We start from the raw sequence: 12,396 nt of genomic DNA on the forward strand, positions 1-12,396 counted from the left end.
TCATGCATCCCACCTGGGCTGGTGATCTGTTTCACCATAGATAGTATACATGCTGTTCTTTCAAAACATCCCACCCTCACCTTCTCCCACAGAGTTCAAAAGTCTGTTCTGTACTTCTGTGTCTCTTTTTCTGCTTTGCATATAGGGTTATCGTTACCATCTTTCTAATTTCCATATGTATGTGTTAGTATGCTGTAATGTTCTTTATCTTTCTGGCTTACTTCACTCTGTATAAGGGGCTCCAGTTTCATCCATCTCATTAGGACTGGTTCAAATGAATTCTTTTTAGTGGCTGAGTAATATTCCATGGTGTATATGTACCACAGCTTCCTTATCCGTTCGTCTGCTGATGGGCATCTAGGTTGCTTCCATGTCCTGGCTGTTATAAACAGTGCCGCGATGAACACTGGGGTGCACGTGTCTTATAACACGACAAGCAGGGCACTCCATGACCTTGCCCTTCCACCTCCCCAGCCACCTCCTTACCACTCCCTGCCTCTGACCCCACGATCCAGCCAGACAGGGATCTCTGCAGATCCCCAAAGCTGCCAGGCTTTCATCTGAGGACTTTCTGAGAGCTGCTGCTTCTTTCTGGCTTCCCTCCCCACTCTATTATCTGGCTGAACCCTACTCACTCTCGAGGTCTCAGGGAGGGCACCCCCTCCTACGGAAACACTCGAGCACCAGCTGAAGCTGGGGAGGCCCCCCCTTCCCTGGACCTCTGCAGCTTAACTTCTTGCTCACTCCTCTGTCTTCTCCTCCACAATGGGACTTCAAAGGCATGGATTATGCAATTCAACTGCTTTTTAAATAAAACTTGGAGAGTCTACAACATGGCAAGCTTTGGCCCTGTTTCATGCCTGTATCTCCAGGGCCCAGCACAGTGCCTGGCATGTATGGGGGTCTCAGTAAATATGTCCATAAAAGAATGATGGCAAAAATGAGTGAATGGGCCCCTGGAATGGACATCTCTCATTTCTCCATTAGGAAGTTGCTCCCAATGTTATGGAAGGTCCATGGAAATCCGCCCCTTTAAGAAGCTATCAGCAGACACCTGGGAATTCAGCAGATGGACTGGAAGACCCCTAAAGACCAGGTGGCTGAAGAGTCAGGTTCCAAATGGGAACTAGCAATGCCAAGTCCAGAGCGCTGCCCATCATGCAGTTCTGGCCAGCAGCCCTGGGCTGGCAGGGTCTGAAGGGCAAGGAAAGGCCATTTCTCCCGCAGTGAAGTGGAACGGCCACTCATGGCAGCGAGGGCAGACACATGGCATGCCTGTCTCTCTCTCCCTTCTCTTGCCCATAACACATGTGGCCACATGTGTTAATCAATCCACGCACTCTTTCCCACGAAGCCCACTCACAACTCCAGAACTTTCCACAAGACAGTTCTCTGTCGGTCTTTGGGCTCTTGTAAAAGCAATGAGCTCCAGCAGGAAAACCTCACGGCCACCAGCACCAACTGGGGAGGAAACCTATTTGCCACCCCTGACCAGGCTGCAGGTTGGGGGCTTGGCTGTGCAGTTGGGACTCTGGGGGTGGTTCTGGTGGGAGGCACTCATTTACACATTCTCAGGCCACGAGCCACTAAGACAATGCCCCCATAAATGGCTGCTTCGCTGTGAGCATCGGATCCATGCAGACGGAGACCATGTGGTTACATTAAACTTCGATCTGCCTGCATTTGGCACAGGCCTGACTCCTTAGGCACTTACTCATTCAACAATCGTTTCCTGGGCATTTCCCAGGTGCTGGGCGCTGTCCCAGACACTGGTGACCTAATGGGGAGCAGCACATATCCAGATGCCTATCCTCCTGGAGTTCAGAGGCCAGTGGGGGAGACTGATAACAATCAGGTTAACAGTAAATGAATGAATGAAAAATTATAGGTGGTGATAACAACTGGGAAGATAATAAGCAGAGTGATATAAAAGAGAAATGGGGTGAGGGTTAGAATTTACTACTAGTTAGAGGGCGTTACCATCCTTGGGGATGACAAGGAATCCACCACGGAGGATGAGGGGTGTGAACTGGGGGGAGGGTACAGCATGCGCAAAGGGCCTGGGGTATGAGAGAGCCTGGCAGGTCTGAGGAGCAGAATGGAGAGTGGAGAGGGTGCCGGGAGGTACAGGCTCCTGCAGAGCCCAGGCAGGAGCGCCGGCTGTCCTCTGGGGGTGCCCCGGCCCGCACCCCGCGCTCAGCACTCACGCGCCCTCGATCAGCTGCTCCAAGTCCTGCACCTTGCGGCTCAGCTCCTCGGCCGGCGGGAAGCTCTTGCCCACTTTCATGAAGAGAGCTGCGATCTTGTTGCTGCGCAGGAAGCCAGCCGCCCGCCTCCGCAGCCCGTGCAGAACGCAGGCCTCCACGGCCGCTGCAGGGACACCGCGGTCAGCAGGCCCCGCCCATGATCCCCCTCCCCACGCCCACCCTGGCTCTGGGCTTTCTCAGTCACACACAGGTGCCTTGAAGGTCCGGGGCCCCCAAAGTCACAAAATTCATGATAGCATCACTATGATAGCATCATAGTGAAAAGCCTGTATGCCTCTCCACCGTCCAGCCCCTCAAAAGGGAGCAAGAGGGCTTAGTGGTGAACCCACGCTTGCTGCCCCAGGTCAGATCATCTCTGTGCACATCCTCTCCTGGCCCCTTACCAGCTGTGTGACGGGGTGAGGGGAATCACTTCCCCTCCGCATGTCTCAGCTTCCTCATCTGTAAAATGGGATAGTGTGAACAGTAACCTCATAAGGTTGCTGTCAGGATAAGTTGGGAAAAAATGGATGGAAAGCACTTTGCTCAGAGCCTGGCACGTGTGTGTGCTTCATGAAGGCTAGCTATTCCTCCTTTCAATGAAGGAGGGGAGCCTGGACTGCGTGACTGCCTAGCTGTATTTCAGTTAAAAGAATCACACTGTTGTCATTACCATTGTGATTTCAGTAACAGTTAACACTATGGATCTCATTCAATCTCCGCCACGGCCAGGCAGAAAGGAAAACCATCCCCATTTTCCAGATGTAGAAACGGAAGCTCGCAGCGGTGAGCTGAATTGCCAGGGCCACCCGGCAAATAAGTGAAGGAGCTGGGATTCACACCCACGTCTGAGCCAAGGTGTGCTCACATCTGCGCCTCCACAAAGCGCCTTTGAAGAGAGGTTTCAGTCTTAATCTTTTCACTTCTGTGTCTCCCCTGGAGGCTCTGTCCAGCCCTCCTCAAACAAGAGACCCAAGGCATAGCCTGGGTTCTACTAACTTGCTGCGTGACCTCAGGCAAATAACTTTCCCTCTCTGGCCCTCAGTGTTCCCTCCCAAGAAAACAGGCCCTGTGCAAGCCATTCTGATGGCCTCTATCTTACATATCTGACACTTTTAGAAGCCTTAACTTTTTTTAATTTAAAAATTAATATGTATTTATTTGGTTGTGCCGGGATCCTTAGCTGCGACGTGTGTAATGCTTAGCTGTGGCATGAGGGATCTAGTTCCCTGACCGGGGATGGATCCTGGGTCCCCTCTGTTGGCAGTGTGGCATCTGAGCCACTGGCCCACCAGCGAAGTCCCTCAGCAGCCTCCTCTATCTTCTGACTTTCTGTCTTACACAGCAGCCTGGGAATTCACTCTGGTATGCACTAGGAGCATAATCCATGTCTATGGGAAAATGTGAGCTTATTAAGGGCTACTCCTTACTCTTACTAGGCACCTGCTGGGCGTCAGACCAGTGTTAAGGTTCACCTTCCCTAATCCCTGTAGTGAAACTCAAGAGGCCAGTGTTCTAGTTACTGTCGTTTCACAGAGGAGGACCCCAGCACGTGCAGGGTTAAGAGCCTGGCAAAGCCATGCCATGCGTAAGGAGAAATGCTGAGAAGTTTCGGGGTGACTGCTTGTCCAGTTCTTGCTGTTGTCAGCAATGACTTGGCTTTGAAGGACTGTTCACATTCTGCCTGATCTGCTCATCGAATTAAAATATTCTGGGAGATGATCTTTAAAATAGCTTCAATTTTGCTTACATATCTAGGACTTTTCATTTGCTTACACTGATTAAATTCATGATCTAGTACAGCTTGGTAAACATTGTTCCGTGTTTCTCCGACAATGGCTCATAAGGAACAATGGACAAAAGAGACCTCAGGGACATCCTTCAGGCCTCATTTAATGCCGGCATGTTTCTCTCACCCCTGAACTTTGATCGGAGTTAGAGAATTATTATGATTCTTATCACTTGCTAAAATCTTCTAAGTCTTGATCTTCTAAGTCTTTAATTGGTAGGTATGCTAGCAAGCCCTGAAACAGACATGCATATTAAGTTTTTTGCAAATAAAAATGTCCAGGAGAAAAAAGAAAGCCAGAGATCCAGAGATCTATATTTATATAGAGAGATATATATTTCCCTATACATATGTGAGTATATGGGCATGTGTATATGTGTATTTTTACATACATAAAATATTTTTCGGGGAATTCCCTGGTGGGCCAGGAACCAGCGCTTTCACTGTCACGGGCCCAGATTCAATCCCTGCTCAGGGAACTAAGATCCTATGAGCAACGCAGTGTGGCCAAAGGGGAAAAAAAGGAAAAAAATATATATATTTTTAATGTATGTATGTGTATATATATACACTCCTGCATTGGTGGTCTTCCCTGGTGGCTCAGAGGTTAAAGCGTTTGCCCCCAATGCGCGAGACCTGGGTTCAATCCCTGGGTTGAGAAGATCCCCTGGAGAAGGAAATGGCAACCCACTCCAGCATTCTTGCGTGGAGAATCCCATGGACGGAGGAGCTTGGTAGGCTACAGTCCGTGGGGTCGCAAAGAGTCGGACACGACTGAGCAACTTCACTTTCACTTTCACATATATATATATATATACACACACACACATAGGGGACTTTCCTTGTGGCTCAGCCAGTAAAGAATCCATCTGCAATGCAGGAGACCTGGGTTCGATCCCTGGGTTGGGAAGATCCCCTGGAGAAGGTAAAGGCCACCCACTCCAGTATTCGGCCTGGAGAATGCCATGGACTGCATAGTCCATGGGGTCGCAAAGAGTGAGACATGACTGAGCGACTTTCACTTTCACTTTCATGTATATTTATTTACGTAAAGATATATCGGCTAAAAAAATAAGATCTTGCCCAAGGTCAGCCAGCAAAGAAGTGGCAGAGATGGGATTTGAGCAGAGCTGGGCGGCCAAAGAGCAGAACTGACATGAGTGGTTTCACAGGTCGTGGCGTGCGCTCAGCTGGTTGCGGGCCCACGGGTGGTGTCCCCCGCCAGCTGGACGGAAGCTGATGGGTCCCTCCTGGAGCCAAGACCGTGAGAGGGGCATGATCACTTGTCCTTCGTGGAGAGACACTCCACAATCATGAGGTTAGAAGGTCTTCAGGGAGAAAGAGACACTCCCATGTATATGTACACACTGAGTACGCGCTGAATCGTATGTGCTGAATCCTGACTTCAGGGACTTGCAGGGCCCGTGCCTCCAGCCACTGTGAAGGGACAGTAAGAAGCTGGCAGCTAGCCTCACAGGTTCAAGGAGAGGGAGAGGGCTGAGTCACGCTCCGAGCCCCGGGCCTGCCTCCTTTGCTGAGCCAGCTGGCAGCGATCCCTCAGGAAGTGTCCATGGCTTCTTGATTCCTTAAAGTCCCCATCCATCCTGTCTCTCTACCTGGGCGAGGAAAGGACGCGGAGCCCATCCCTCAGAGGCAAGCCCCTCGGTTGCCTGGGGTGGGGTCGGTGTGAACGGAGCCCACGGGAGGGAAGGCACCTCTCCGGGTCGACCGTGATTACCTCTTCCCAGGGCACAGAAAGTGAAAGTGAAGTTGCTCAGTTGTGTCCGACTCTTTGCGACTCCATGGACTGTAGCCTACCAGGTTCCACCATTCATGGGATTTTCCAGGCAAGAATGCTGGAGTGGGTTGCCATTTCCTTCTCCAGGAGATCTTCCGGACCCAGGGATTGAACCCGGGTCTCCCGCATTGTAGGCGGAAGCTCTAGCATCTGAGCCTCCAGGGAAGTCCTCCCAGAGCACAGATGTCATTCTTAACATCTTCTCTAATCTTTTCTCTGCTTCCAAATTCCCTAATGGAGTCCCTTTGGAATTTGAAAAAAAACCTCACAGTTACAAAGCCGCAAAAGCATGACCTTTGGGAACCTTTGCTCAAAGAAAGCTGCCACAGCCCCGAGGCAGCCCACAGAGAGAAAGCTGCTTTTCAAGGCCGCCCCGGGCCACCGACTCACCGCAGAAGGAGATGATGTGGCTGCTGTCTTCATGAACAAACTTGCGTGTGACGGCCTCCTCCATGATCTGCTTCACCTGGAAGGCAGAGGCACCGGAGGGTGAGACCCTACTCTACCTGGGGAGCAGGCACCCCAGGCGGCTGCACTGGCCCCACCCCCCCACCAGCATTCTCTGGTTGCTGGGATGTTTTGGTAACTGCGTTCCCTCCTTGCATTCCCTGTGTTTTCTGTAGGGCTGAGGCCTGTGGATCCTGCTACCCCCACACTTCACACTGAAGTGAATTCTTTTTCAGGCTCTCTGCATAGTGGGCTTCTTTTGAGATGTCACATGAAGTGTCATCTCCTTCCCCGTCTACTCAATCTAAGGCACCCCGCCTACAACTTCTTCCATCCCCTGTTATAGCTCCTTCAGGGTACTTCCTGTCCTATTTCTCTGCTTACTGTCTGTCTCCAACTTCTAGAATATAAGTTCCTCCAGGGCAGGGCCCCATCTGCCTTGTCTACTGTGGTATCCACAGAGCCTAGAACAGGGCCTGGTACATAGTAGGTCTCCACAAATATTTTCTGAGTGGATGAATGAGTGAATGAAATGAGTATATATAAAAAAAAATTGGGGAGGTGCCATATGAAATGTCAGCCCTGAGATCCGGTAGATCATGGTTCAAATTCCTGTTCAGGTGCCTACCGGCTGGATTTGTGGTCTTATTTTGGGAAACTGAGGTCAGCAACATGTAGAAATTCACCCAGAGAAGTAGACAGAGTGGCCCAGAGTGGAGACAGATTTCAAGATGGTTTTCCACACTACATCCACTGAGTCGATAAACGTTCACTGACTGCCTGTGAGGTGCCAGGCACAGGGGACGCGGCACTCAGAGGGCAGCCATGCCTCTGCTCATGCTGGTGACCCTCTGGTGGCCTGAACGCCCTCCTGCTTTGCTGGATTCTGGGCCCCAGAGTCACTGTAGTACTTTAAGCAAAACGTTTCTCCCCCCTGGGTCATCAGTTTTCCCACCTTGAGGAGGTGGGAAGAGATGATATCAAAGCCTGGTCCCAGATCTAACATTAGCAGGGCTTGACGTGGGAGTCTGGAACCCACCCCCATCGACAGGCCCCCTTTCTGGCTGCCCCGAGGGCCGCCCAGGCTCAGCCCGGCCAGCCCATCCACGCACGGGTCTGAGTGCAGTGTCAGGCTCCCAACGCCCTTCCTTTCCCTTCCTTCTGCTTGCCTCCTGGAGAAGAAGACAGAACTCAAAGCATCCTTGGCCGTGTTCTCTGGAAAAACACTTGGCAGTGCCCACCCGCGCAGGTACGCCCCCGCCCCAGCCCAGTCAGCACCCGTCTGTGGACAGCTCCCGACCTCCCGGCCCGGCCAGCCCCAAGCCGGGCTCTGCCAGCGGCATTTCAAAGCCTGACCCCTAGCTAACCAAGCCTGTGGAACTGGCCCCGTTCACAAACGGGAAACCACGGTCAGGAAGATGAGCTAGGCCACCCAAGGCCACACGGCTGGGAAGGAGCAGAGCTGGAATTCCAACCTGTAACAGTGTTTCTCACCTTGGCTCCAGCGGCCATATCCTGGCCCCTCCAGCTACTAGCTGTATTTCCTCAGGCAAATCAAGTCGCCTCTCTGAACATCAGTTTTCTCACTGGGTAAAGGGCTTGTGGGGCTTTCCCAGGTGGCACAAGTGGTAAAGAGCCTGTCTACCAATGCAGGAGATGTAAGAGACGTGGGTTTGACCCCTGGGTTGGGAAGACCCCCTGGAGGAGGGCATGGCGGCCTGCTCCAGTATTCTTGCCTAGAGAATCTCCAAGGACAGAGCAGCCTGGCGGGCTAGAGTCCACAGGGTTGCACATCATCAGACATGGCTGAACCGACTTAGCATGCACATGCAAAGGGTTTGTAGGAACAGTAATAAGGGGCACTGGGAGGACTACACAAGGCAATGCGCACCATGCGCTGAGCACAGAGCCTGCACACAGCGAGCCTCCAACAAACGTGAGCTGCATGCAGGTCACTGCCCTGCCTAGAACCTCGCCTCTGGCCTCCTTCACTGCTAATTCTGATCCCGGCTGAAACCTTATCTGTTTCAGTTAAATCAGCTTGCTTGAGGTCAGACAGTGGCTGCTTTTGTAACACCCATCAGATTTACGGTGATTTTGCTAGCGCCTGTCCCCCCTGCCATGCTCTGGATCCCATGAGGGCAAGCTCTCCATGTCCCCCTGCTTTACAACGGTGGTTCCAGCACACAGCTGGTGCCCAATACAGTTGTGTTTGAGGAATGAACGCCTTGAAGGATCATGACTGACTTTCTGCTTTGGTAGAATATTTTAGTCGAGAGGGAAAAAAGCTTTCTTGTCACTATGTGAAACAGGCTCAGTCGTGTCTGACTCTGCGACCCCGTGGACTCTGTCCATGGAATTCTCCAGTCACTATAATCACAGGTAAACAGGGCAGCAGCTGCTGACCCCTGGAGCAAGCAAAGGCAGAGAGAGGCAGAGAAACCCACCCAGGGTCACACAGCTGGTGAGGAGCGGACTCAAGGCTTGGACCCAGGTTTATCTCACACCAGTGGTTGCGCTCCTTCTACAACATGCCGTCAAGCAGGTAAAACCAAATTAAAAAGAAAAAAAAAAAAATTAACCTCCCAGGGGAAACACAGCCACCAAGGGCAAGCTGCAGGGGGTGTGAAGGAGGGCTGCAAGCAGGTGGACTGAGAGAGCAAGAATTCCTGCGTGCATCACTGCTTCCAAAGTTCTCTCCTGCCTGCCTCGCCTCTCTGGATCAGCACAAGAACTGCACGGTAACACCCTCGCCTCTTATAGAGGAGGCAACGGAGACGGAGGAGGGAGCACACTCCTCTGCAAAGGGCGGTTCAGGGTCCTCCAAAATTCATCCGCTGAAACCCAAACTTGCACTATGATGGGGTTAGGAGCTGGGAACCCTGATCTACCGCTGGTCTGCCAGAAGTAAACGGAACAGCCTGAAATTTGTGATTGGTGCCTTAAATTGGGGGGTGGGGGTCAGTATTATGGGACTGAGCCCTTAACCTGTAGCATCTGATGCCACCCCTGGGTAGACGGTGTCAGAACTGAGTTAACTATAGGACACTCAGATAGTTGTCAGAGAATTGTTGTGTGGAAAACCCACACGTCTGGTGTCTGAGTACTGTGTGGGGGACAGGCGAAAGCAGAGGAGAAACACACAGGAGGGCGTGTTTTTGCAGCTCACCGACTGAGCACAAGAACGTTTGGCTCTGCGGGCCTGGCGTGTTTCTTTTAGCAGCAGGACAGCTCTTGCGGTGGAAGGGCGGGGAGGCGGCGAGCGTCAAAGCCTGACCGCTCCATGCCATGGCAGGCCCCAGCTCCTTCCAGAGAGAGGGCTGGCTCCTTCTTTAGCAGGTCACAGCCCTCCTGCCGACGTCCTCCTGTTCCTTGGAGGTGGCCATCTGCCGGTCACCCTCTGGAGTGGCTCTGACGCGGGACCCTGCGGCCCGCCGCCTCCGCCCCCACGGTGAGCGCAGAGATGACCAGGCCCATTGGCTCCGTCCGCAAAAAGGAGGCTGTGAGCTTCCTGAGGACACGTGAAAAATCCTTCAGCTCTGACTTCTGGTTCAGCCATCAACTAGGAGGTGCCCTAAGCCTGGCACCGCCCCTCAGGGCCGTGGTTCCCCCCTCTCTCTGACCTCAAAGATCGGCTCGGGATGCCTTAAACTCTTTCCCTTCCCTTCGCTTGTCACCTCCTTTCCAGTCCTCTAAACCATCACCTCCCCTAATGTTACAGGCTCAGCTGTGGCCCTCCCGGGCCCCCCACCAAATTCTTGAAATCCTGTCCTTCGGTTCCTCCAAACGTGAGGGTGTTTGGAGATGAGATCTTTACAGAGTGATTAAGTGGAAATCAGGACATTTAGAGCGAGCCCTAGTCTGGATCATCTGGGGTCCTTACACGAAGAGGAAATTTGAACACGGACGGTCACAAAGGAAGAGCATGGGAAGATTCAGGGAGCAGACAGTCATTGACAGCTGAGGGGGGAGACCTCTCAGACCCTTCCCGCGAGGCCCTCAGAAGGAACCCGTCCTGCCGACACCTTGATCTCGGACTTCCAGCCGCCAGAGCTGTGAGAAAATGCATTCCTGCTGTTCAAGCTGCCCAGTGTGTGGTCCCCTGCTGTGGCAGCCTGAGCCGACTCACGCCTCTGCCATCTTCCTCTCTCTCTGGAAGGCCTGGGACATCCCGACCCATGGCACATGGCAGGTAGCACTGATGAAATGCAAGCGGGGTGGGGTCTTGGGCGGGGGGTGCTTTTACTTCTCGGAGCTGCAGGAGGGCCTGGCCGAGCAAAATGAAGATTCAGAGGTCCGCTGGTGGCAAAACTGTGGGCAGGTGTTTTGCTTTGGGGGCAAAAACCTGTGGGGGGGGGCACTCTGTGCTCTTGAGTGCTAGCTAGAGGGCTTTCTGGTTTGGGGCTGGAGAGGAAGGAAGAGTGTGGGGTGCAGGGGCCATGGGCCTCAGGGACAGAGAGAGGAGGGCGGGGAGAGGGGTGGATCGTGAGATGGTTCTGATGATGTGGCAGCTGCCGCAAGGCACCACTCGGATCCCATGAGGACCAGAGGCTGGGAGAGCTTCTGGCCCCTCGGAAGAGGGTCACCTCAGCTGCACAGAGAGCCCTTCCAAAGTCTTGCTCCCTCCCGAGGTCAGCGGGGCAGGTGCCGTCCAGGAAATGATGCATGTGGCTGTGAAAATCCGGCATCCTTGCCCTCACAGGGGACAGCTCACAAGGGCCCTCCCAGTTCCCCACAGGGCTGGTGGGGGCTGCCGGGGGCTTCCGTGGAGGCCAGCTCAGGGCCCAACTTCTCCTTCCACTCACTCCCGCTGCTCTGCCTCACCTCCCCTGGAGTTGACCCCAAGAGCAGGCCCCCGTAAACTTCCTGCATCCTGACCTGCATCTCAGTGCTGACCTCCCATCAACGCGTCTGGACAGCAATCTCCAGGGACAAGTTGCAAATGATACAGATGCAGGGGAACTCATCTGGGCAGGCAGCAGGAGAATCAGCCCTTGGGTACTGAGCTCAAGGTGGGGAAAGCCGTGGGGATGTAGTCGGACAGTCCTGGGCTGGAGGGGCCCTTAGTCCTAAGAGCCACACGCTAAGAGAGGCACCAGGTACGTGCAATGGGGACTGGCAGAGCTGCTCCAGGAGGAGCCTAGAGGTACCAGCACCAGCTGGGTACTGGTTATAGATACAAACGCTCGGCCTCACCCTGGACCTACTGAATCAGAAACCCCAGGGTGGTTATCAAGACCCCCCAGTGATCTTCTGCACGCTCCGACTGCACAGAGGAGCTAAGGAGATGGAGACGGAGGGCGGGAGAGAGTAGGGAAGGGTGGGGGAGGATATAAAACAGGGAACTGCCCCCAAATCCTCAAGGAAGAGACACAGCAGTCATGGCTGTGTCCAGGGACCCTCTCCACACAGCAAGCTCCTCCTGGGAATGACTTTCTCACACCCTGGTCAGGCTGGGGGCGGTGGTGCTTCCTGGCTTCCCAATGTTAATATCACAGAGTGCTGCATGCTTCCTGCGGTCTCTCAGCATCCTTCCCTAGCCGTAGTCAACAGGCTTTTATTAAATTCATCTTAATGTCCTCGGTTTGGGGGAGCCATCTGCTTCCTATCAGCACCCTGACTGCACACATGCCCTGTCTCAAGTTCAAAATCTGCCAGAGAAGACTGTTTGCTTACAGCTGCGGATCCCAAACTCAGATCTTGAGGTCACACAGTCAGGAAGCTGGCTGCAGGGAGGAGCCCCGGGCATGGATCCAGGGTAGGGGGCTGGAGGGGAGAACACAGCATCGAGGTGTTCTCAGCCTGAAGGAGGGGTTCCGGTGAGTAAAGGCCCCTCCCCACTTCTGCTGGCTCCCAGCTGTGGGCTAGCGCATCTCCCCAGAAGTTAATAACGGGCCGACAGCCGGAGGCCAGGGAGGAAATTAAAAGGCAATGCCGTGGGAGCCTGCCCTGAGAATCCTGCAGAAGAGGGCATGGTCTCGCGGCGGGAAGAAAGAAGCTGCTGCCCACTCCTGCGAGTTGGGGGGCACCATCCCCGAGGACTGACCAGCACTGTGGGTGGGGGAAGAGGGCCTGGCAGCCACAGAGGGCCTCTCAAATTCTCAACCACCTTCCCC

The 12,396-nt window shown here is 53.6% G+C and overlaps 1 protein-coding gene across 2 annotated transcripts in view; it reads right to left on the reverse strand.

Moving 5' to 3' along the window:
- The window catches only part of SGSM1 (small G protein signaling modulator 1), a 73,484-nt gene that overhangs the window by 42,777 nt on the left and 18,311 nt on the right, over positions 1 to 12,396 (reverse strand). For both annotated transcript variants that reach the window (XM_061141668.1, XM_061141669.1), the window contains exons 3-4: positions 6,224 to 6,299; positions 2,208 to 2,370 (exon numbers count right to left, since the gene is read on the reverse strand). In XM_061141668.1, the coding sequence (XP_060997651.1) occupies positions 2,208 to 2,370; positions 6,224 to 6,299 (239 nt within the window). The remainder of the gene's footprint in view (positions 1 to 2,207; positions 2,371 to 6,223; positions 6,300 to 12,396) is intronic.

The sequence above is a fragment of the Dama dama genome, chromosome 5 (assembly GCF_033118175.1).
Source record: "Dama dama isolate Ldn47 chromosome 5, ASM3311817v1, whole genome shotgun sequence".
NCBI lineage: Eukaryota > Metazoa > Chordata > Mammalia > Artiodactyla > Cervidae > Dama > Dama dama.